At 41.9% G+C, this 25,191-nt stretch overlaps 1 protein-coding gene across 2 annotated transcripts in view; it reads left to right on the forward strand.

Moving 5' to 3' along the window:
* The window catches only part of robo4 (roundabout, axon guidance receptor, homolog 4 (Drosophila)), a 143,565-nt gene extending 118,759 nt beyond the window's left edge, over positions 1-24,806 (forward strand). For both annotated transcript variants that reach the window (XM_072593110.1, XM_072593111.1), the window contains exons 16-20: positions 408-549; positions 5,605-5,832; positions 11,618-12,030; positions 19,336-19,590; positions 23,775-24,806. In XM_072593110.1, the coding sequence (XP_072449211.1) occupies positions 408-549; positions 5,605-5,832; positions 11,618-12,030; positions 19,336-19,590; positions 23,775-23,953 (1,217 nt within the window). In that variant the 3' untranslated portion in view covers positions 23,954-24,806. The remainder of the gene's footprint in view (positions 1-407; positions 550-5,604; positions 5,833-11,617; positions 12,031-19,335; positions 19,591-23,774) is intronic.
* The last annotated feature ends 385 nt before the right edge of the window (positions 24,807-25,191 follow it).

Consider the following 25,191-nt stretch of genomic DNA (forward strand, 5'->3'; position numbering starts at 1 on the left):
AGCACACCATTTTTAGGAACACATCACAAGTGCTAAGCAAACTGTAGGTGTATTATAAAACAGTATGACACTGAACAATATCAGGAAATGTTAGATCAGATCAATAGTTTAATCAAAGTGGTTTTAAAGGAGCATCTGAAATGGAGGAAAGCAAGGACATGCAGGGAGGGAATTTCAGACCCTAGTTGTTAGAATATTATAGTGTATTTATACTGTATGAATTTTGTTTCATTGATCTCCAACTGTTTGTATTTTTATGTTGACATCTCATGTGGCAGGTATCATATTGCTAACAATATGTCAACTGGGTCTGCACAATTTAAAGCCTGGGGCAAGCTGAAAAGTGGTGTCAAAGTACCATTGTATGTTAGTATGCTGTGTTTGTAACCTCTCTGTCCCATTGGCAGGTGATGGGAAAAAGGTGATGAAGACTTTCTGTTCACCAAAGATCCAGCATCACAATTTCAGACTCAAATTGGTGGATGCTCTCCCACCTCCACCACCTCTCCCAGTAGAGCAACCTCAACACATCCATAGCACACAGCAAGGGTAAGAACTATTCTGTATTGCTGAGAGCAATGGGGAAGGATAGACAGAGGGAATCATATTTAACATAACTCCCAAAGATGCAGGACCAGCGCTACACTATTCGGCCTGTTGAGTCTGCTTTGCCATTCAATGAGATTGTAGCTGATGTGGTAATCCTCAACTTCACTTGCCTGCATTTACCTTGGAATCCTTGATTCCTTTACTGATTAAAAAATTGTCCATCTTAGTCTGGAACATCTTTTCTTTGAAATTGTTACAAGCATAAAAACACGCCAATACAACTGACCCCAGCAGCTTCAAGCCTGTCACCAGTAGAGACTAATGGAGGAAGGCTAGTGATGGTGGCATAAGTTGCCTCAGATAGACAGGAGATGGGTTATCCTGGATTCTCATGCCTATCCAACAATACTAATTGGTCATCTCATGTGTTTGTCTGCGTGTGTGTGTGTAATATAATGTGATATCACCCGAACCCTATTCTGCTGATGTTCTCCAATTGATATGCTAATGGATGGAAGTCAGAAAAGGATCAAGACATATTTTCTCTCAAAAGGCTTCAGAACAATGATGGTCAGCACAGTTTCTCAGGGGGGACATCATATCTGACAAGTTTCATTAAAGTTTGTGAGGAGGTGGCGAGGTGTACGGATGAGTGTAGTACAGTTGATTTAGTCCATTTGGATTTCAGTAAGGCTTTCGTCAAGGTCTCGCATGGCAGACTGGTTAAGAAGTTAAGTGTCCACTGGATCCAGGCAATTTGGCAAATTGGATCCAAAATTGCCCTAGTGGCAGAGAGTGACGGTCAAAGGGTGTTTTTTGTGACTTGAAGCCTGTGTTTAGTACAGAGTTCCTTGCTGTTTGCAATGTGCATTAATGACCTAAAACTGAATGTTGGAGGAATGATCAGTGTGTTTACAGAGAACACAACACTTGGTAGTATGGTAAATAGTGAGGAGGGAAGTTTGAGACTAAAGGATAATGTGGTCCAGTGGTCAAATAGGCTGAACGATGGCAAGAGGAATTTAATCTTGAAAAGATTGGGAGGATTAACAAGGCAAGGTGAATGGTAGGTAGGACTGTAGGAAGTACAGAGGATTAGAGGGATCTTACTGTATATAGATCCTTAAAGTCAGCAGAGCAGGTAGATAAGGTGGTTAAAAAGGCATATGGGATACTTGCCTTTATGAGTCAAGGCAATGAATGCAAGAGAAAGAAGGTGATAATGGAGTTGTATTAGGTAAACCACAGCTGGAATACTGTGTGCAGTTCTACTCACCACACTGTAGAAAGGATGATAATTACAGTAGAGTGGATGCAAAGGAGTTCTGAGGAAGTGTCACTGGACCCAAAATGTTCACTCTGATGTTGTCTACAATTGCTGCCAGACCTGCTGAGCTTTTCCAGCAATTTCTGTTTTGGTTTCTGATTTACAGCGTCTGCAATTCTTTCGGTTTTTATTTTGCAATGGAGTTTCGCCAAGGTGTTGCCTGGTCTGGAACAGGTCAGCTCTGAAGAAAGACTAGATAGGCTGGTGTTGTTAGAGTGGATAAGGCTGAGGGGGAATCTGGTTAAGATGTACAAACTTCTGAGGGGATAGATAGGGTACATAGGAAGAAACTTGCCCCCGTCAATAACTAGGGGTGCACACTTTTAATGTGCCGAGCAGAAGACTTAGTGGGGATTTGAGAGAAAAAGGTTATTTTTCACCCAGAGGAATGTGTGTATCTGGAACTTACTGCCAAAAGGGTGGTAGAGGCAGAATATTTAAGGACTTTTTAGATACCTCAGGGTTTGAAATACCATAGTGTATAAGGCTATGGGCCAAGAGCTGACAAATGGGATTAGATTAGAATAGATGCTTGGCTGATGCAGACCTGATGGACTGAGGGATCTCTTTAAGTGTTGGAAAAACCCGATGACTCAAGGTGGGATATGAGCATCATCTCAAAATGTGAGCTTGGATGTTCAGGAATTGATACCTTTCTTACACATTGGAAGTCTAGAAAGTTCTTCACACTGCCTGCATCATCTGCAGGGCTGAGGATACCAGATCAACTGACACTTTGAGACTGAGACTGATAATTTTCCATTAGATAAGGCTAACACAGGGAACTGAATGGAACAGAGATAGATGGAGTTGAAATGTACATCAACTATGACTTAATGAAATGAGAGAGAAGGATTGAGGAGGCTGATCAGCAATGAGAACTTGCATTTATATAGCGTCCTCAATGTACAAACACGATTAATATCATAATAGGCATCTGTGAAATTCCTTGCCCAATGAAGCAGTTGAGGCTACCTCATTGAGTGTTTTTAAGGCAAAGATAGATAGATTTTTGAGCAGAAAAGGAATTAAGAGTTATGGTGAGCAGGCGATTAAGTGGAGCTGAGTCCATGAGAAAATCAGCCATGATCTTATTGAATGGCAGAGCAAGTTTGACGGACCGGATGGCCTTCGCCTGGTCCTAGGGAGCAGGCTATTCTGGACCTAGTGCTTTGCAATGAACCAGACTTTATAAAAGATCTTAAAGTAAGGGAATCCTTAGGAAGCAGCGATCATAATATGGTAGAGTTCAGTCTGGAGTTTGAAAGAGAAAAGGCAAAATCGGATGTAATGGTGTTACAGTTAAATAAAGGTAATTATGAGGGCATGAGAGAGGAACTGACAAAAATAGACTGGAAGCAGAGGCCTGCGGGGAAGACAGTAGAGCAAAAATGGCAGGGGTTTGTGGGTATAATTAAGGACACTGTACAGAGGTTCATCCCCAAGAAAAGAAAGATTATCCAGGGAGGGATTAGACAGCCATGGCTGACAAAGGCAGTCAGGAAATGTATTAAAGAAAAAGAGAGATCCTATAAAGTGGCCAAGAGCAGTGGGAAATCAGAAGATTGGGAAGGCTACAAAAACAAACAGAAGTTAACTAAGAGAGTAATAAGAAAGGAGAGGATCAAATATGAAGGTAGGCTAGCCAGTATTATTAGAAATGATAGTAAAAGTTTCTTTCAATACATAAGAAACAAACGACAGACAAAAGTAGACATTGGACCACTTCAAACTGATGCTGGAAGCCTAGTGATGGGAGATAAGGAAATAGCAGGAGAACTTAACAAGTACTTTGCGTCAGTTTTCACAGTGGAAGACAGGAGTAATATCCCAACAATTAAAGGGAGTCAGGAGGCTGAGTTGAGTATGGTTGTCATTACAAAAGAGATAGTGCTAGAAAAGCTAAAAAGTCTTAAAATTGATAAATCTCCTGGCCCTGATGGGCTACATCCTAGAGTTCTGAGGGAGGTGGCTGAGGAAATAGTGGAGGCATTGGTTGAGATCTTTCAAGAGTCACTGGAATCACGGAAAGTCCTGGATGATTGGAAGATCGCAGTTGTAACCCCATTGTTCAAGAAAGGATCAAGACAAAAGATGGAAAATTATAGGCCAATTAGCCTAACCTCGGTTGTTGGTAAAATTCTAGAATCCATCATTAAGGATGAGGTTTCTAAATTCTTAGAAGAGCAGAGTCTGATTAGAACAAGTCAACATGGATTTAGTAAGGGGAGGTCATGCCTGACAAACCTGTTGGTATTCTTTGAAGAGGTGACAAGTAGGTTAGACCAGGGAAACCCAGTGGATGTGGTCTATCTAGACTTCCAAAAGGCTTTTGATGAGGTGCCACATGGGAGGCTGCTGAGCAAGGTGAGGGCCCATGGTGTTCGAGGTGAGCTACTGGGATGGATTGAGGATTGGCTGTCTGACAGAAGGCAGAGAGTTGGGATAAAAGGTTCTTTTTCAGAATGGCAGCCAGTGACGAGCGGTGTCCCGCAGGGTTCAGTGTTGGGGCCACAGCTGTTCGCATTATATATTAGTGATCTGGATGAAGGGACTGGGGGCATTCTAGCGAAGTTTGCAGATGATACGAAGTTAGGTGGACAGGCAGGTAGTACTGAGGAAGTGGGGAGGCTGCAGAAGGATCTAGACAGTTTGGGAGAGTGGTCCAGAAAATGGCTGATGGAATTCAACGTGAACAAATGCGAGGTCTTGCACTTTGGCAAAAAGAATAAAAGCATAGACTACTTTCTAACTGGTGAGAAAATTCGTAAAGCCAAAGTACAAAGGGATCTTTAGAGGATTCTCTAAAGGTTGAGTCCGTGATTAAGAAAGTTGTCACTTATCTCAAGAGGGTTGGAATATAAAAGCACCATTGTGCTACTGAGACTTTATAAAGCTCTGGTTAGGCCCCATTTGGAGTACTGTGTCCAGTTTTGGTCCCCACACCTCAGGAAGGACATACTGGCACTGGAACGTGTCCAGCGGAGATTCACACGGTTGATCCCTGGAATGGTAGGTCTAACATATGAGGAACGGCTGAGGATCCTGGGATTGTATTCATTGGAGTTTAGAAGATTAAGGGGAGACTTAATAGAGACGTACAAGATAATACATGGCTTGGAAAGGGTGGATGCTAGGAAATTGTTTCCGTTAGGTGATGAGACTAGGACCCGTGGACACAGCCTTAGAATTAGAGGGGGTAAATTCAGAACAGAAATGCGGAGACATTTCTTCAGCCAGAGAGTGGTGAGCCTGTGGAATTCATTGCCGCAGAGTGCAGTGGAGGCCGGGACGCTAAATGTCTTCAAGGCAGAGATTGATAGATTCTTGTTGTCTCGGGGAATTAAGGGCTACGGGGAGAATGCGGGTAAGTAGAGTTGAAGTGCCCAGCAGCCATGATTGAATGGCTGAGTGGACTCGATGGGCCGAATGGCCTTACTTCCACTCCTATGTCTTATGGTATTATTGTCTTATAGTTCTTATGTTCTTATCAAACAAGTATGGCAAAGCAAGAGATTAAGACAGAAGACAAAAAAAGCTTGATTAATTTGATAGATTTTAAGAAGATTCTTAAAGGAGGGGAGAGTGCTAGATTTAGAGACATTAAGGGAGCTTTACTGCTGTTCCTATAATCCGTGAGGAATTTGGCACCTATTGTTTTGGCCTTCAGGAATGGTAGCTATGAGAAGACTGATGAAAGGCTCACTTGCATTTGTGTTTTGTTTCAGGTCAAGCAAATCTAAGAAGCTGTCAGAATCCAGCATGATGTCCGCAGGAGCACAGAGAGAGGGAAGCTGCTCTCCTCTGGAAGATGATGAGATGTCCTATCAGACCACATGCTACAGCCGCCTGTCCACTGCCACCCTCTCACTGTCAGCAAACGACGGCACGGACAACAGCCACCGGCCAGAACCAGTCGATCAGTTCCTGGAGCTTACAGATGAGGGTAACCTAAGGTTTGAGAAAGAATCTACCTAAATTCTCTGTTATTTCCCACTTGTCCAGCAAAAAGAAACAAAGGGCAACTTAACAGAGCACTTGAAGGCTATCGAGCGTTTTGATATAGTGGCTGTAGTGGAGATACTCCCACCTGTTAGGTTAAGCTGAAACTCGGGATCATGGGTATAAGACGGTCAAGAATAAATCCAACAACAAGAGAAACTGAAAGAATAATCAGAATGCAAAACTAATTGCTGAGAGGAGTAATTGAGGCTACAAGCATTGATGCAATTAAGGGTATCTTAGATTGATGCACGAGAGAGAGAGAGAGAGAGGGAGAAATGGAAGAATATGTTCAGACTGAGGAGAGAATATCATATAGAGTTGACTATGGCTTAAGACTCGTGCTCTGGGGACATTGGTTCAAATTCCATCCAACAAGCAAAGACTGGAACTGAAAGTATAGTGACCAGGAAGCAGTCATTGATTGTTGTGAAAACCTGTCTGGCTCACTAATGTACTACAGGGTAGGAAACCTGCCACTCTTCGCTGGTTTGATTTGATTTTGAATCCCAACTCTCAGTGATGTGGTTGACTTTTTTTGGGTGTGCTTTTGTTAAACTCGTTTCACAATCTCAACACAAGTTGTCCAAAAACAGTTTACAGCCAACAAGTACTTTTTGGAGAATAGTCATTGTGATCATCTACAGAAACGTAGCAGTGTATTTGTGCACAGCAATCTCCCACAAATCACTAATTTTTCCATCAGTCCAAAAATGGTATTCTATCTATCTCCCAATTGAACAACATCATGTAAAATACTTGGATCAATGTGATGTCAGGCCCATAGGTCCCAATGATTAGTTGACAAAAGCCTGATTCTTTGGTTGTTTTTCATAGGCAGAACACAGATTGTAATCAACCAGCCCACTCTTGCAGAGGCAAAATCAAAACATCCGCTGTGAGATGTGTTTGGACAATTAGAAAGCATTTGCTGAACAATCTGGAGTGTTCTAATAACTAGACTAAGAGTAAGATAATCAGGCAGCTCACAACATAGCCCAGTTACGCTTTCTAAGAATGACATACATTCATGAACAGGGACTCATTTTCTGAAAACTGAAGGAATATGTTACATCTTTATTTGATTTACCCAAGAGCAGAGGAGCCAATAATTCCTCAGCCATTCCCTGTTAACTTGCCAATCAATTTGTATTCCTTTTCTCCTGTAGAATTAGTTGGGGCGGTCACTTGAAATTTGACATTATTTCATTTGTTTTGATGAGCACAGGACATAAGGCTTTAGCAACATGTCTCTCTCAATAAACAACAGTGTGTTATTCATCAATTCATCTATTTGAGAAATGCTGATTGAAGAATAGGTGTTAGCTAGGGCGAGGACTCTTCTGCTCTTTCTCAGATACGGCTGTGGGAATTTTTTAGATTCACCTGGGAGGGCACTCAAATATAATACCTCATGCAAAAGACAACAGCTGTACTCCTTCATTAATGCACTAAAAAGACAGGGTAGAATGTATTCTCTAGTTGCTGGAATGTGGTTTTAACCCACACCCTCTGACACTGAGAGGTACCCACTAGGCCATACCGCCATGCCTTGTGCTCTGGGGACATTGGTTCAAATTCAAGTCTCCTTTTGGCATGATCCTATGGAGTACGAGAAGCTTGAATCCTTCGATTCTGGTGCACTCAGCTCAATCACACTCCAGTAAGTGGGCGGCACGGTGGCAGCGCCAGAGACCCGGGTTTAATTCCCGCCTCAGACTGTGTGGAGTTTGCACGTTCTCCCCGTGTCTGTGTGGGTTTCCTCCGGGTGCTCCGGTTTCCTCCCACAGTCCAAAGATGTGCAGGTCAGGTGAATTGGCCATGCTAAATTGCCCGTAGTGTTAGGTAAGGGGTAAATGTAGGGGTATGGGTGGGTTGCGCTTTGGTGGGGCGGTGTGGACTTGTTGGGCCGAAGGGCCTGTTTCCACACTGTAATGTAATCTAATCTAATTTCTAAGTGGCCTGTAATAATACCTTGTCCTCATTGTGATCCAGTGCCTGAGGCTGAAGCTTGTGAAATCTAGCCAGGCGTTTAAAATTGTAACAAATATTGGCAGTGTTTGAAATTCTGCAGCGTGCTGGAATCTTTTGTTACAAAAGGAAGTCTGGTATTTTTTGTTTTTTTTACTGAGAAGTAAGCTATCCAAATGTGATAGCCAGCCATTGATTGCATTATATCAGTAACAACAACGTGTTTTATGCACAAATAGAACTGGGAGGGTGAAAAAGGAATAAAGAGATGAGTCTTAATGAATATATTCTCAAATCACTGATGAATGCGCAGTCACTGAAGGGTAGAATTGGAGCCAATGAACACACCTTTAAATTTATTTACTGAGTTAGGCTTTATAAACATAAAACAAAGAACTGAAAACAAAAGGAGAAAAGTAATTCTTCGGTTACACAGGGCTTTGGTGAGACCACCTCTGGAGTACCATATATAGTTTGAGTTTCCTTATTTAAGGAAGGATATAAATGGATTGGAAATAGTTCGGATGATGTTTGCTGGACTAATATCTCTAATGGGTGTGTTACTTTATGAGGAAAGGTTGGATAGGCTAGGTTTGTATTTGCTGAAATCTAGTAGAGCACGAGGAAACTTGATGAAGAGATGTCATATCCTGTGGGGTCTTCACAGGGTGTTTGCCTTTGTGGGGCTCGGAGTCACTATTTTAAAATCTGGGTGGCCCACTCTAAGGTGGATGAGATTACTTTGTCACAAAAGGTCATGAAACCCTTCCATCAAACAGAGTCTTTGAATATTTTTAAGGTAGGGGAAGATGATTGATAAGCAATAGAGTGAGTGTGGGTAAAAACTGAAAGAACTGTAGACTCTGTAAATCAGAAACAAAAACAGAAGTTGCTGGAAGAGCAACTTCTGTTAGCGAAAGTTTGTTGGGAGTAGTCGAAAATGAGGAACAATCAGATCTTATTGAATGGTGGTGCAGGGTTAAGGAGCATATTCCTACTCCTGATTCATGCTATTGTTACGTGTATACACCTCCCAACCCAATAACTAGGGTTTTAATCTATGGCAATTCATAGGAGCACAAGCATAACCCATATATAACACACACAATCCTCAATCTAAATACAGTTACTTTTGAAGACGAAGAAATAATCTTCTTAAGATGATTCTTTCCAAGGGGACCATTTAGGAATGAGGCCCTTCAACAAAGTGGCTATCTCAGAAAGCATTTTGTATGTTATCACTGTTACTTGTTTAATATTTAATTAATATTATTTTTCTATATTTTAAGTGTTTACACCTAATTTGCTGTAAAATGTTCAGAAATGTCTGGGGGACATAAAAAGCTCTCACGTCTATAGCCCTAGAATTACAAATCAAATGTATTGTGTTTAAGTAGTTTTCACAACTTTACTAAAAGTGCAACCAATTTGAACAGAGCACTCTCCCACAAGGCGACAATGGCTAAATGATATACTTTGTTGTGGTGACTATATAAGGTTATGTATTGGCTAGAGCATTGCTCTTCTTCAAAACAATGCATTGTATCTTTTTACAACCGCCCAAACATACAGATGGGAGCCTTGGTGCAGCACCTCATCTGAAAGATGGCAATTTCAACAGTGTGGAATTCCCTCAGTATTTAGGAGATTAGATTAGATGCTTACAGTGTGGAAACAGGCCTTCCGAAGAGCAACCCACCCAGGCCCATTCTCCTACATTTACCCCTTCACCTAACACTATGGGCAATTTAGCATGGCCAATTCACCTAACCTGCACATTTTTGGACTGTGGGAGGAAACCAGAGCACCCAGAGGGAACCCACACAGACACGGGGAGAATGTGCAAACTCCACACAGACAATTGCCTGAGGCAGGAATTGAACCTGGGTCTCTGGCGCTGTGAGGCAGCAGTGCTGACCGCTGTGCCACCCCATTACAGGCCCTTGGAAACTCTGAGGCCAGAGGACTATTGATTGAGCCTCAGTTGACACAATACTTAAAACTTAAGTAGTGAATCTACCAAACTGAGTTTTAAGTATTGTGTCAGCTGAGGCTCAGTTAGAATGGTGCCTGTTTTGACTCTTCAGAAACCTTTCATTGTACTTTCAGAGGTTTCATCTTTCAGATAGTAAGTTAAACTGATGCCCTGACTCCTCTGCTGACTGAAGCCAATGCAAAAATATCCTTTAAGTATCCTCCTCAATATTTATCCTCAACCGATATCACAAAGTTTTATTTAGTTATGATCTCATTGCTACTGTGATGCCATGCTGTGCACAAATTAGCTTCCAAGTTTCTTATAGCTCAATAGTGTTCACACTGAAGTATTTAAATGAGTTCAAAATGCTTTGGGACTTCCTGAAGTCTTTTTCTTTCACACTATGGTGTTGTTGCCACTTTCTAATTGAGCAGAGGAACAAACCCAAGAGGCTGTGTAGCCCACTTCTGTTCCTACCTTATAGTTGGTGTAAGCCTCATGAATAGAGGGAATGGAAAAGCCATTTGGTTCCCTGCTGTCCAGTTAGCCTTGCTGGAAAGAATCCATGGATTTTAGGAAGGGAACAGTATACGGATGCGCTGCTTTGGTATGTTTTGTTTTTGAATAGCTTGTTGATGCTCCAGTGTTGAGACACTCAGCTTAGTAATACCTTCTGGGAGTGAAGCACTGGAAGGCTATAATATAATCTCAGTTATATTCTGGAGAATAATAGTGACAATTTGAGGTGTGAGGGTTTCCTAGGATTCTTTTACTAGGATTCCTTCTACCTCACATGCTTCTCCCTCTGGTTCAGTTTGACAACAGCCTTGTCCTTGTCTTCATGACCTCCAGACATGATTATTGCAATGCTCTCCTCACTGATCTCCCAACTTCCCAGAACCAGAATTCATCCAAGCCTCTGCTATCAAGTCCTTTCCACCCATCACCTCCGTGCCTTCCTGATGAAGGGCTCCTACCCGAAACGCTGATTTCCCTGCTCCTCGGATCTGCCTGACCTACTGTGCTTTTCCAGCACCACTCTAATCTTGACTCTGATCTCCAGCATCTGCAGTCCTCACTTTCACCTATATATTGATTCCAGTCAAGTAATGCCTTGATTTATCCATTCTCATTGAATTTTCAATTCTCACAATGGCTTCACCCCTTCCTATTTCTGTAAATTCCTCCAGTCTGACAACCCTCTGAAATTTCAGTGCTCCTCCAAATTTTGCTTGCTGTATGTTCCCAATTCCCTTACAAAAGCTTTGGTGGTCATGTCTTCAGCTGTCTATATCAAAGGACATGGATTCCCATCTCAATTCCCTCCATCCCTGTTTCCAATCAAACTGCATGTATGGGTTTCCTCCCGGTGCTCCGATTTGATCCCACAGTCCAAAGATGTACAGGTTAGGTGGATTGGTCATGCCAAATTACCCCATAGTGTCCAGGATGTGCAGGCTAGGTGGGTTAGACATGGAAAATACAGGGTTACAGGAATAGGGTAGTTGGGTGGGGTCTAAGTGTTATGCTATTTGGAGGGTTGGTGTAGACATGATGGGCTGAATGACCTGCTTCCACTCTGTAGGGATTCTATGCATCCGAAATGCAGTCCCTTTTATAGGTTGTTGGTCATCCATACATCTGTGATTAGGTGTCAAATTTTGTCTGATATCTATGCTGTGAAGCACCTTGGAGCATTTTCAATATGTCAAAGTCACTATTTAAATGCAAATTAATGATATGTGTAAGGGAAACCCATAATTAGAGAAATTAATTATTTTTCTTCATAGGCACTTCACAGACAGCTCATCCTCCTTTCAAAGACCTTTCTCGCCTCCCCACACATATGGGTACATCTGTGGGCCGCTGCCCTCCGACCTGGAAACAGATGATGCAGACTACGATGATGAAGATGATGACCTGGATGTGGAGGTGGCCCGTGTGAACTCACGCAGGTTCTTCCACAGACTCTGCCGCACTCCAACCTCCAGCATCAGCGAGTGCGAGAGCTCCCTCGCTGGCTCGTTGGCCAACGGCTGGGGCTCTGTCTCCGAGGACAATTTCACCAGTGCCCGCTGCAGCATGGTCAGCTCCTCCGATGGCTCCTTCCTCATGGATGCCAACTTCGCCCAGGCCCTTGCTGTGGCAGTTGACAGTTTTTGCTTCAGTCTGAAACAAACGGAGATGGCAACTCCTTATGCAGGTAAATCTCAACATGTCAACAGAACAGCACAGCAGAATAGAATAGGAATTCCAGTTTCATCTTAGACTCATGGCCCAGGCAGTAGTGGTACCTAATGGTCTATGGACAACCTGATGGGTATCAGCGTGTTGCTGTGGGGAGCTATTGCACCTCCCTCTGAGAAGAGTGTGTGTTGATGTCCCATTCTAGAGTTTGCAATAATTCAATATAAAAAAATGTCATTTAACACCCTGTATTTGTGTTGGCTCTTTGACAGAGCTGATGCTCCCTAGTCTTCCTCCATAACCCTGAAAGTTTACCTTTTTTTTGTTTTGACAATAGATTCATTTTTTGGAAGTTACAATTGCATTTGCATTCAGCACCTTGTATAGTCAATGAATTCCAGATCAAACAAGTCAATGTGTTTAAAAGTAAAAAGAAAATTCTCATCTCCTCTCCGGTTCTTTTGCGAATTACCTTCATTCTGTGTCCTTTGGTTGGTGGTCCTCGTTTGAACAGAATCTGTATTGATTCTGGAGTTGAGACGCAATCTCCCCCACTTGTTCCTCTCTTCAGTTCTCACGTTATGCCTTTAAATGATATTCATTGCTTCCTGTTCTTCAACCAGTTGTTCCACTGGTTTACCGTGAACACCATAAATTTGAGTTTAATTTAATTTAATTTAACTTAATTTCATGCCTGAAACAGTCCATGTGCAAATGCATCAAGATCTGAACAATGTCCAGGCTTGCACTGACAATTGGCAATTAACATTCACACCACACAATAGCAGGCAATGACTATCCCAATTTAATCACTGCCCCTGGACATTGAATGATGTTACCATCACTGAATACCCCACCAGCAACAGCCTAGGGGTTACCATTGATCAGAAACACTAATGGACTCGCCATATACATAAAATAGCAACAAGAGCTGGTCAGAGGCTATGTTTACTGCAATGAGTAATTCACCTTCTGACTCCCCAAAGCCTGTCCACCATCTACAAGGCACAAGTCAGGAGTTTGATGGAATACTTCCCACTTGCCTGGACGAGTTCAGTTCCACTACCATCCAGGATAAAACAGCACGCTTGAGTGGCACCACATCCACAAGCATCCACTTCCCTCTACCAGTGATGCTCAGTAACAGCAGTGTGTACTATCCATGAGATACAATGCAGAAATTCACTGAAGATGCTCACTCAGCACCTTTCAAACCCATGACAACCCATAGATATAAGGGCACGGGCAGCAGATACATGGGCACACCCACCACCTTCAAATTTCCATCCAAGCCACTCACCATCCTGCCTTCAAAATGTGTCATCATTCTTTCACTGTCACTGGGTCAAGATCCAGGAATTCCCTTCCTATGTTCCTGGATGAGAAAGCACAGGGAAAAATAATTTTAAAATGTGAGCAATCGGTGCTATTTACAGAGTTGGCTTCTCTTCCGTTAACTATGTTGCCTGATATAAAGTGTATTCACGATCGAGTTGGAAATCATGTTGTGACAATCTGCTGATGCTGCTATTCTTTCTCTCTGTCAGTGTAACCTCCACCAACAATTGTTCTGAATAATACGAGCACTTTAGTTGCTAAAAATAGCCTCCACAAGATTTGTATCAGTACACACAATTTGCTCTACTTTGTGGTAATTTAATAAACCAAGACCTGAGACCAGGCTTTAAACATCAAATCTTTATAAATGAATTAGTGCCTGGGAAAAGAGACCAAGTCTGGATGGAACACTTCACCATAAATCCTCGTCTCTGACACAGCATTTTTTTTTATTTAGAAGCTGTGCAATAAGAATATTGTGTGTCGGAGGAAGATAAATGATTTTTCATTTGTATAGCATCTTTCACTATAAAGCAAAATGTTGCAGAATGCTTTACAGCCAATGAAATACTATTTGAAATATAGTCATTTTTACAGGAGTTGCTGCAATTTGTACACTGTAGGCTCCTACAAACGGCAATGAGGTAAATGACTAAATAAATGTGTTTTAGTTGGTGTCAACTGAGTTGAAAATATTAACCAGAGAGCTCAGAACATTTCTCCTACTCTCTCCTGGAACAACATTCTAAGATCTTTCACATCTGTTTGAAAGGGTCTCACCTATATCCAATTGTACAGCACTCCCTGTACTGATCTCTTAGAGTCATAGGGATGTCCAACACAAACCCAAATAACCTTACGTAATCTAGTTAAAAATCACACAACACCAACGGGTTTAATTGGAAGCACACTAGCTTTTGGAGCGATGCTCCTTCATCAGGAGCCTGATCAATCACCTGATGAAGGAGCGTCGCTCCAAAAGCTAGTGTGCTTCCAATTAAACCTGTTGGACTATAACCTGGTGTTGTGTGATTTTTAACTTTGTACACCCCAGTCCAACACCGGCATCTCCAAATCATTACGTAATCTAGGTGTTGTAATTGTAACAGCCTCCATTACTTCATCTAGCAGCTTGTTCCATACATGCATCACCCTTTATGTGAAAAAGTTGCCTCTCAGGACCCTTTTAAGTCTTTTCCATCTCTTCTTAAACCTATAACACCCTAGTTTTGGACTCCCCTACCCTGGGAAAAAGACATACTTAAGACTCTGGGCTAACCCACCAAGGGAAGTATTATCCCAATTGAGCCAAGATAGACAATGTAAGCCAATCATCTATAATCCTGGTCACCCTACTTGCAGAAACTTCCAGAAGAAACAATATAAAGTGCACAGAAATTGCTGGAGAACTCAGCAGTATAAAGTAGGTATGTTGTCTAACTAATGTTACATGTTCTGTCTATGGTTCTCCATTCTTAGCTCAGATTATTGCATTGAATGTTTGTCAGTGATAGAAATGCAGGTCCCTTTAAAGGTCAGTCAGAACAGCTCCAGGCTCGATTGAGAACAATGATGTTTATTGGATTTTGTATTTAAGAGCTGAGCTCTTCCCCATTGATGAGCTGGACAGAAGGTAGTGTTTGTGTTAAATGAGAAGGTTTCATTGTAAACCTGTAAATCTCTGAAAGTGTTTTACTGTCAAATTCAACACATGGATATCGGTCTGAAATAAAGCCCTTCTGGGGAAAGACTGGCTCATTTGTGAGAGCTCACCTCTCATTTAGACGATCAATGCAATCAGGGTTTAGATAAACCTCGATGATGGTCTCGCGCAGTACATTTGGAGGGTTGGAGTGAGGTAGGACTGTGAAAAAGCCTGTTCTTCCTTTAGAGTTGGAAGTCTGGCAGTTGAACAGTGGGAAAGCTGAAATTCTCTGAATTAACTTCTGCAAGTACACTGCACCTTCCTCCAAAATCTTCTTGTTATCAGCCTGTTCATTGGCTCAAAAGCCTGGAGCTCTGAACTCATAGTACTCTCACTTGGGGGAAGTGTTAAGGGATAAATGACAGGTGGGGATAGATCCCAAAGAGAGAGAGAAGAACAGTTGGACAGACTAAACAATAGATAAAGATCTGGCTGGGAGAGTGAATAGCTGTTAACAGAAACTGTTAATGCTACAAATTACACAATACCAGGTTTTTGGCCCAACAGATTTATTTGGAAGTACAAGCTTTCAGAGCACTGCTTCTTCCTCAGGTAGCTAGTGGATAGGATCATACGACACAGAATTTATAGCAAACTTTATAGCATCTTTTGATCCTGTGCCACAAGCTACCTGATGAAGGAACATCGGTCTGAAAGCTAGTACTTCCAAATAAACTGGTTGGATTATAACCTGAAGTTGTGTAATTTTTTAACTTTCTCCACCTCAGCACCTCTACATCATAGAATCTGTTTATGGCTGACAATGGGTTGTGTGTAAAGGCAGACTATATAATCACAAGGCCTGGTGTGTTGGGTTGGGGTCTAGGACATAGGAGAGTTCAAGCACTAAGGTTAATGAACTCGATATTGAATCCTGAAGGCTGCAGATTCCCCAAATGGAAAATCAGGTGCTGTTCTTCCAGCTTATGCTGAAGCTCTTCAGCCAGTCTGAGACAGAGATATTGGCCAGAGAATAGGGTGGTGTTGAAGTACATTTACAGAATACCTACATTGTGGAAGCAGGCAATTCGGCCCTTCGAGTCTGCACCAACCCTCTGAAGAGCTTCTCACTCAAACCCACCTACCCTATCACCGTAACCTTGCTTTTCCAAAGGCTAACCCACCTAGCTGAACATGCCTGGACACTATGGGCAATTTAGTAAGGCCAGTCCACCTAACTTGCACATCTTTGGACTGTGGGAGGAAACCAGAGCACTTCCACACAGACCTGGGGAGAATTGGCAATCTTCACATAGTCACCCAAGGTGAAATTGAACCCAGGACCCTGCTGCTGAAAGGCAGCAGAGCTAATCACTGGTCAGGCATATTTACTAGGATCTGTGTGTGCCAAATCCCGTCCCCTGTGCATTATGTACAATGTTCCTTAACCTGCATGTTCTGTAACATAATGCTCCACATCCTCTGAGGGTATTCTCAGGTTGCACACATCTAGAGTGTCTGCAGTTGGAGGAACGGTAGGGTGGTTTGGGCTGGCTATCCACTGGAATTGGGACTGGGGATTGGATGAACAAATTTCAGTGGAATTTGAAATGCTGATTATTTATTGATGGAGAGAGTCCTTGCTTCATACAAGTGTTATGATCCTTATTTCCTCAGAGTACATCTTGCTTCCCGTCTAATGTCTGAGTGAATGCAGATGAATACATGGATAGCTAACCGTTTAAAGCTGCTGTGAAGATCCCTGTAAATGAACTGTAGGATGTACATGTCATAATGATGAACACCTCTCCTCCTGACCTTTAGTAACAGGTCTGATTTCTGAGCCGTGCAATACACAAATTAAATGAAACGTAAAAGTCCAGTTTTATTGGACTTGCTTGTCTGCTCATTTATTGGGTAATTGTAAAATGCATTTAAATTGGGGTTTGTGTTTATTGGGTTTCTTGTGTCTCCGAGGCTGTGATATTTATGGCTTGATCCAGAATCTGGAGCTATAGAAATGCTGACTGGACAGCAGACAGCACTTCAATTAATTAATCTACTTGTGTATCCTAAATCTGTCCCATCTCTTTCAACTTTATAGGTGAACAAAGTGATGATACAATTCTCACAGGAGTCGTGTGTGCTTTAAACCATTCTGGTTTACAGGAATTGCTTTGCAGTTAAATTGACATTTCACTGAAGAGAGGATTCCTTAGTTCCCCAGTGGCCGACTTGGGCTCTCCCTGAGCTGCCCAGTACTAGGCCTTGTACATTGGAATATCTGAGATTTCCAAATTTCATTGTCAATGGGGGCAGCATTTTGGAAGCTAGAATTGGACATGTTGGCATTTGGTATGCTTGCCTTTACTGGTCAGTGCATTGAGTGTAGGAATTGGGAGGTCATGTTACACCCGTACAGGACGTTGGTTAAGCCACTTTTGGAATACTGCATTCAGTTCTGGTCTCCCTGCTATAGGAAGGATACTGTGAAACTTGAAAAGGTTTAGAAAAGATTCACAAGGATGTTACTAGGGTTGGAGGGTTTGAGCTACAGGGAAAAGCTGAATAGGCTGGTGCTGTTTTCCTTGGAACATTGGAGGTTGAGGGGTGACCTTATAGAGGTTTATAAAATCATGAGGGGCATGGATAGGGTGAACACCCAAGGGCATTTCCCCAGAGTAGGGGAGTCTGAAACTAGAGGGCATAGGTTTCAGGCGAGAGGGGAAAAAGTTAAAAGGGACCTATGGGGCAGCTTTTTTACACAGAAGTTAGTACATGTATGGAATGAGTGGTCAGAGGCAGTGGTAGAGGCTGGTACAATTGCAACATTTAAAAGGCATCTGGATGGTTACAAGAATAGGAATGATTTAAAGTGACATGGGCCAAATACTGGCAAATGGGACTAGATTGATTTATAATATCTGGTCAGCATGGACGAGTTGGTCCAAAGGGTCTGTTTCCATGTTGTATAACTGTATGACTCTATGTAGTTGACTTCATCATAAAGTCAGTCGGAGATTGGGATCCTAATCCAGTTAACTGCCTGGATTTCTAGCTGTGACTGTCAGATGAGGACAGACTTTAGCCATGAGGCCGTTCATGAAACATTCTATCTTGCTCAATTTGATAAATGGCCACTTGCTACAAAAATGCATCAGGGCTATAGATAAAGTAAATGTCTTTTTCCTTAGGGTGGGTGATTTCAAGACAATACAACATATTTTTAAGGTGAGAGGAGAAAGATTTAGAAAAGACATGAGATGAATCTTCTTTACACAGAGAGTGGTTTGTGTTTGGAATGAACTTCCAGAGGAAGTGGTGAATGCGGGTACAGTTACAATAATTAAAAGACATTCAGATAAGAACATGCATAAGAAATGTTTGGAGGGATATGGGCCAAGTGCAGGCAGGTGGGACTAGTTTAGTTTGGAATTATGGTCAACATGGACTGGTTGGACCGAAGCGTCTGTTTCTGTGCTGTATGACTCTATGACTTTATAACAGGATAAGACCAGAGAGGAGAGGGATGATTGAGAAAGAACAGATTAGAGCTGTGAAAGACTGACAGGTCGTTATTGCTATGTTACTTGAGATTGGCGCATATTTGTGGCACAAACCATGTGTATTTGGGCAAACTATAAGAATCTAAATACGAAACAGTTTACAAACTTGACTACTTCCTGTTACTTTTTATATCAGTCTATCGCGATTCACACATCTCCTACCGTGTCCCTCTCTGTTTCTCAGCATCCCTCTTTCTCTCTCTCTCTAGCCTTCTCAGCTGCCGCCACCCCCAGCACATCAAGCTGCTCCACTGTCTGGCACTCTCCTTCCTGCTGCCATTTATCCACACCATGTGTTAAGAATGTCAGTAATGAGAGCAAGATGCTGCAGATGCTGGCATTCTGAGATAATAACAAAATGCTGGAGAAACTCAGCAGGTCTGTTGGTGTGGAGAGAGAAAACACCAGTAGATGTTTTGAAGTATGACTTTGCTTTGGAATGTCTTGTTCTGAAGAAGTGTCATACTGGACTCAAAACATTAAGAATGGAAGTAATATTAAGAAGAGAGCTTTAGCAAAAGGCAAAACTAGTGCCTTACTGGATCTAACTCTCACCTTTCCTGTTGTCTTCAGAAATGCATCTGTCTCATGAACCACTTCCACTGTGTGCCTGCATGAATCATTTGAATTAGCTCTTTGAATCTTTTGCTGTATTTTTTTGGTGTTCTCTTCTTTTGTATATTAAATTTTTATTACTTTAATTTTCAAAATCTATTGAGTTATTCCATGTATAAAGTGAATGGATTATAACTATTGACTTCTCTAATCCCAGCTCTCCCTGCAGCCTCCTCTATGCCTGCTGCCTTCTCTGATGCTGGGCTATCATGTAATCGCTCTGAAGGATCAGAGGCCACAAGCGAAGCTGGTCAGATTTGGGATTGGAATATGTCTTGGGCTGATGAGATAGAAGACAGAATCTCCCAAAAGGAGGAAATGGCAGCAAAGAAGCAGACTGCTACTGGAAAAGACCCCAGTGGACTCTTCAACAAAATGTCAGACCAGCAACAACAGGCCAAATATATCACTGGTACAATTGATTCATTAGCGTTATAACCTGGTACAGTGCAGCATTTGTTTAAGCTTGTCTATTCACGGGTCCTTGTGCAGGGCTCAATTTCTTTAGGTAGTGAATCCTGACTCAGAAATTTGGGAAAATGTGGAATTGTCCATTTTGGCAGGAAAGAAGCATATTATCCAAATGGTGAGAGGTTGCAGAGGGTTCTGGGTGTCCTTGTGCATGTATCACAAAAGGTGAGAGGATGCAGGTACAGCAAGTAAATAGGAAAGCTCATAAAAAGTCATCATTTATTGTAAGGGGAATTGAATACAAAGATAAGGAAGTTATACAGAGCACTGGTGAAACTGCTTCTGGGTTATTATTCATGGAAATAGTGACCTTATTTCAGAAAGGATGTAAAGGTGTTGGAGATTGTTCAGAAAAGGCTTCCCAAACTAATACCTGGAGTGAGAGGGCTGTTTTATGGGGAAAGATTAGGTAGATGCTGCTTACACCTGCTTTTTAAAAAATTCATTCATGGTATAAGGGCATCGGTGGCTAATGTTGCCTTCTCCAAAAGGACGTCAGTGATCTAGTTGGGTTTTTCCAACAATTAGCAATGGATTCACGGTTATCATTAGAGTCTTGATTTCAGATTTTTTAAAAAATTCAAATTCCACTATGGTGGGCTTTGAATCACATACCCAGAACATTCCCAGGTTTGGGGTTAACAATCCAGCGACTATACAACTAGGCCATCAATCCCCACAAAGTTTAGAAGAGTTAGAGATGACTTGATTGAAACATCTAAGATCCTCAAGGTTTCCTGATAGGGCATATGTGAGAGAAAGTTTCCTCCAATGGGAGAACCTCAAATAGGGTTAACCATTTAAAACAAATGGTGTAATAATTTTTCCTGAGTGTCACTAATCTCTGAAACTCTCCTCCTAAAAAGACAGTGGAAGCAAAGTATATTTGAATATTTTTAGGGCAAAGGTTAAATAGATTCTTGTTTGGAAGGGATAAAAGGTTATCAATGATAGATAGGAAGGTGGATTTGAGGATACAGTCAGATAATCCACAATTTTATTGAATAGGGGAGCAGATTCAAGGGGCTGAATAGTGTATTTCTGCTTCTAGTTTGTACATTTGTAATGATTGAGATATGGTGCTGTGAACTCAATGTATATGGAAAATTCTGTAACATTTCAAGACATTTAAATTATGTAAACAACTGTTTGACTCTAGAACTATCTCTGCATTGCTCAGTGATAAAGAAGAAATGCAGCAAGTTTATCCAAACTTGATATTTTAAGTTGTTTGTGGTCAGAGAACAGAGACGTGGAGAAACTTATTCTGCAAGGAGAGTCAAAAGTTCAGATTAAATCTTTGCTCCATTTTGATCTTACTGACCAATGTCTCTAATCATAAAGCTTGGTGCCAGGATGCTCCATCTAAGCATCGAGGGTAAGGGCCCTGGCACAAGTGGAGTAGAAATAACACTGTGGCGACCTCACACTGACCCACTTGGCACCTTACCCCCTGCCTACCATACACTCTCATTACCCAATCTTACACTTACTCTATGCATGACTCTTTAGGTGTCTTTCTGTGGTGCTGGACCGCTAAATCATAGATTAAGGCAGCTGATTACTGTGAAGAATTTAGGGTGGATTGCTTTCTCCTGGCTATTTTATGCTACAAAGCATCTGTCTTCTGCAGGAGCCCTGATCGGAATTTCCTGTCATAAATGCGGAGTATGTGGTTTCGTAGGAAACAAGTGAGTGGCATGAGGTTACCACTGTTCAAAAAATACATCCTATTGACAGTGGCATTGGGACTCAGTGTTACTCAGAGTGCCAGGCATGTAGATTCCATGTTCAGGTTGACTGTCTGTGTGGAATTTCCTCACACAGTACAAAGATGTGCAGGTTAGATGGATTGGCCATGCTAAATTGCCCATAGTGTCTGGGAATGTGCAGGGTGAGTGTGTTAGCCGTGGGAAGTTCAGGGTTACAGTGATGAGAGGGGGTATGGCAGGTCTAGGTAGAATACTGTTCAGTGTGGCTGACTCAATGGGCTGAATGGCCTATTTCCACACTATAGGGACTCTAACTCTTGTAGCTTATCCAGCATTGTCACATTCCCCCACCCCCCTCCCCGTACCTAAAGTTATGTGGAATAGCCCCTCTTTTATTTAAAAGTGACAAAACACTGGGCATCCTTGAAATGCAAAAGAGCAACCCAAATCCAGAAATAGCGAAAGGCAACAGTGGAGATCATATTGGTTATTGTTTAGCAAACTGTCAGGCACAATCTTCTCAACTGCTTTTGGAAACGCAAAGCAAATTCAGTGGAATTAATGGATATGTGGTTGGTTAGCATCCAATGCTATAAGGAACATAAATTCTCCATGACGGACTGGGAGCCACTCAAATAAATCCTCTCTGATGTGGAAGCCTAACATTACATGGGTTTTAGACAAGCTGCTCTTTCACTATGAAACGTTGCACCAAATCCTTAAGATTATTTTGCTTATCGGTGAGAAGGACAGTAGATTTCATTAAAAGCATTTCCACCTGTAATTTTCTCAATAATAATAAGTTATGATGTACGGTTGGGTTTAATGAGTACAGTGATGTGATAAAATGGTTTTTCTGACCTCTGACCCTTTCATTCTCCTAGGAGAGAGTGAGGACTGCAGATGCTGGATATCAGAGTTGGGGGTGTGGTGCTGGGAAAGCACAGCAGGTCAGGCAGCAACCGAGGAGCAGAAGAATTGATGTTTCGAGCATAAGCCCTTCAACAGGATGGAGAATATCTCTAGGACACCCGCACCAACCAATCCCACCACCCCATGGTTGAACACTTCAACTCCCCCTCCCACTCCACCAAGGACCTGCAGGCCTCCTCCATCCCCAAATCCATCCCCAAATCCTTACCACCCAATGCCTGGAGGAAGAATGCCTCATATTCTGCTTTAGCACCCTGCACAATCTCAGATACCTTCCCCAACCCCACCCCCCTCCCATTTATCTCCCAACCACCCCCGGCCCACAAGTCTCATTCCTGATGAAGGGCTTATGCCCGAAACATCGATTCTCCTGCTCATCGGATGCTGCCTGACCTGCTGTGCTTTTCCAGCACCACACACTCGACCCTTTCAATCTCCGCCCTGTCAGTGGAAGATTCAGCAATTGGATGTTTGCCACTTCTCGGAAAGGAACATAGGATTTAGCAACAGAGTAGACCCTTTGGCCCATCAGGCTCAATAGTGACTGATCTAGTTTGATCTCAATTCCTCTTTCCTGCCTGGCCCACATCAACATTTCTATCAGAAATCAATCTAACTGTGCTTTGAAGGTGTCAGATATGAATCGCCATTCAGAGCAAAATAGTATATTTGAGCTAGCCATGTTGGGTGTTTAGGCACACTCTGTCTGTATTAAATTCTTTGCTATGGAAGTTTTAAACAGATGAATTAATTTTCTGTGTTTGAAGGAGCCACAAGTATGATTTCATGTGGCCATAATACAATGCAGACTGGCTTCTATAAGTGGAGCTTCATTTAACCTAGTTACGTTGGCTCCATTACCCAGTGCAGGCTTTGCACTAAAGCTTTAGTTCAGATAACTCAACTGAAATAATATTTATTGATTTCTGCTGCGTTGGAGAAAACACTTCACTAACATTAAAAGGGTTATGAGTAGGGTAAAAGATCATAGCAAATACGATATTGATTTTTGCTTCAGAAATACTAACGACGCAGCCACGGTGAGTTATGTAGACTCTTGTCAAAAGTGCAATAATAACAAAGAAAAATATAAGCTGCATTTATATAGCATCTTTCATGACCACAACATGTCCCAAAATGCGTCATGGTCAATTTAATACGTTTTGATGTGTAGTTACTGGAGCATTGAACTTGTACAGTTGTGTCTGTGATTTAGTGTCTCATTCAAAAGGTACAGCAGCCTCTCAGAATGCAGTAAATTAACTGGGGTTGCACAGAAACAAAATAGTGAGAGAGTGTGGCTATGTATAGGACCACAATCTGACTATATTTGGGGGTGGTATGGAACAGAGTGAAAGAAAATATGAGACCAAATAAAGGGCTGCTTGTGTTACAATGTCCTGTAGTGGATGCATTTTCATTGGGTTTGGGGGAGTCGTATGCTTGTAACATTAAATCAGAATTAACTCCTGTTTTGCAGATGGATACAACTCCAAATTGGACATCCAGGCGAACCCTGCGCTGAATGCAGTACATGTATCATTCGCAACAGTTGGAGCCCCGGTACACAAGAGTTTTGCTGTTCGGAGGAAAGTGGAGAAAGTTGGATTGATGAATTTTCCAACAGATACCAATGGTCTTACCATGGTTAAGGTCTAAGAACATGAGTGGATTGGAATTCCTGACCCATCTCTGTACATACAGAAACCTACAGACATCAGGATCCAGATCCATAAGGAAGGGAGAGATGGCTGTTTGTAGGATGGACACATTCCAATGGGCAGCTAGGGCACTTAGTCATTTTCATTTTTACTCAACAAGACTGCATTTATCAAAATGGAGGAGGTTTCAACGTGTAGTCTGTGTAGGATTTATAGGGAACTTGGTAGTTTTGAACCACAAAGTGCCAGACAGCTAAACTTGCAATCTATTCAAAATCCAGGGCTACAAACAAAACAGCGAATGTGTACAGTTAGATTTTAGAAAGCAGTGATATGAAGAGTGAAACTGACTGGATCTAGACATTGGTTTGTAGATTGTGTAGATAGACATGTGAGGCCCGAATGGGGGAGATGATTCAATTCAAAAGCAAGGCTGTTGTTCTTGGAGTTTCTGAGTACGTGTACACAGACATCCTGCCAGCATACATCAGCTTTTAACTTATCTCATTACTAATTAATCTAACAGATGTATTTAAATAAAACTGACCTTGAAAGCCAGTCTGGAGTGACATTAAAAACTCAATAATATACATCAAAGAAGTCCAAAGTCTCAACGATATAAGGTCAGTTGAGACGATGGTGTTGGATGACAGCTCACCAATATCCATTGCCTATTATTGGTCAAAGATGAAAATAGATCAAAGCGGATGGTTGAAAAAAAAATCATCACCGAACAAACTTGCGAGGCCCTTTCTCTGAAGACCTAGTATTGGCAGTAAGTTACTTCAGTTCCGAGTGTAAACCTAACTGTACTTATTATTTTCCTGATAAAAAAAACATTTTAAAAAGAAGTGTGGAGATCATTTTCCAGAGACAAAAGGTACCTTCTGAGAGTTGTGGGTCACATAAAGAGTTAATTCCAATTTCAAATTTTGAGGCTGCGACATTTACACAAATTTGAGGATCGATTCCAATAGAGAATAACTGAACACAAACATGAAACTGTTCACTTTTCTCAAACAGTTGTTCTGAGTTTCTTGCTATAGTGTGTATTCACAGGTTTGGAATATTTGTAGTCACCATGCCAATGTTGTGCCACTGAAGTGGGGTGACATGCAAATCTGATGCAGTCACTCCTGTTTATGTTGGTGCTTAATCAGATTGCTCACTCCATCTGGTGGATCAAATGACATAAAGCCAAATAAAAACATTGGCCTGAGAATTTAATGAGAGGCA

Source organism: Chiloscyllium punctatum, chromosome 23, assembly GCF_047496795.1.
Source record: "Chiloscyllium punctatum isolate Juve2018m chromosome 23, sChiPun1.3, whole genome shotgun sequence".
NCBI classification, from domain to species: domain Eukaryota; kingdom Metazoa; phylum Chordata; class Chondrichthyes; order Orectolobiformes; family Hemiscylliidae; genus Chiloscyllium; species Chiloscyllium punctatum.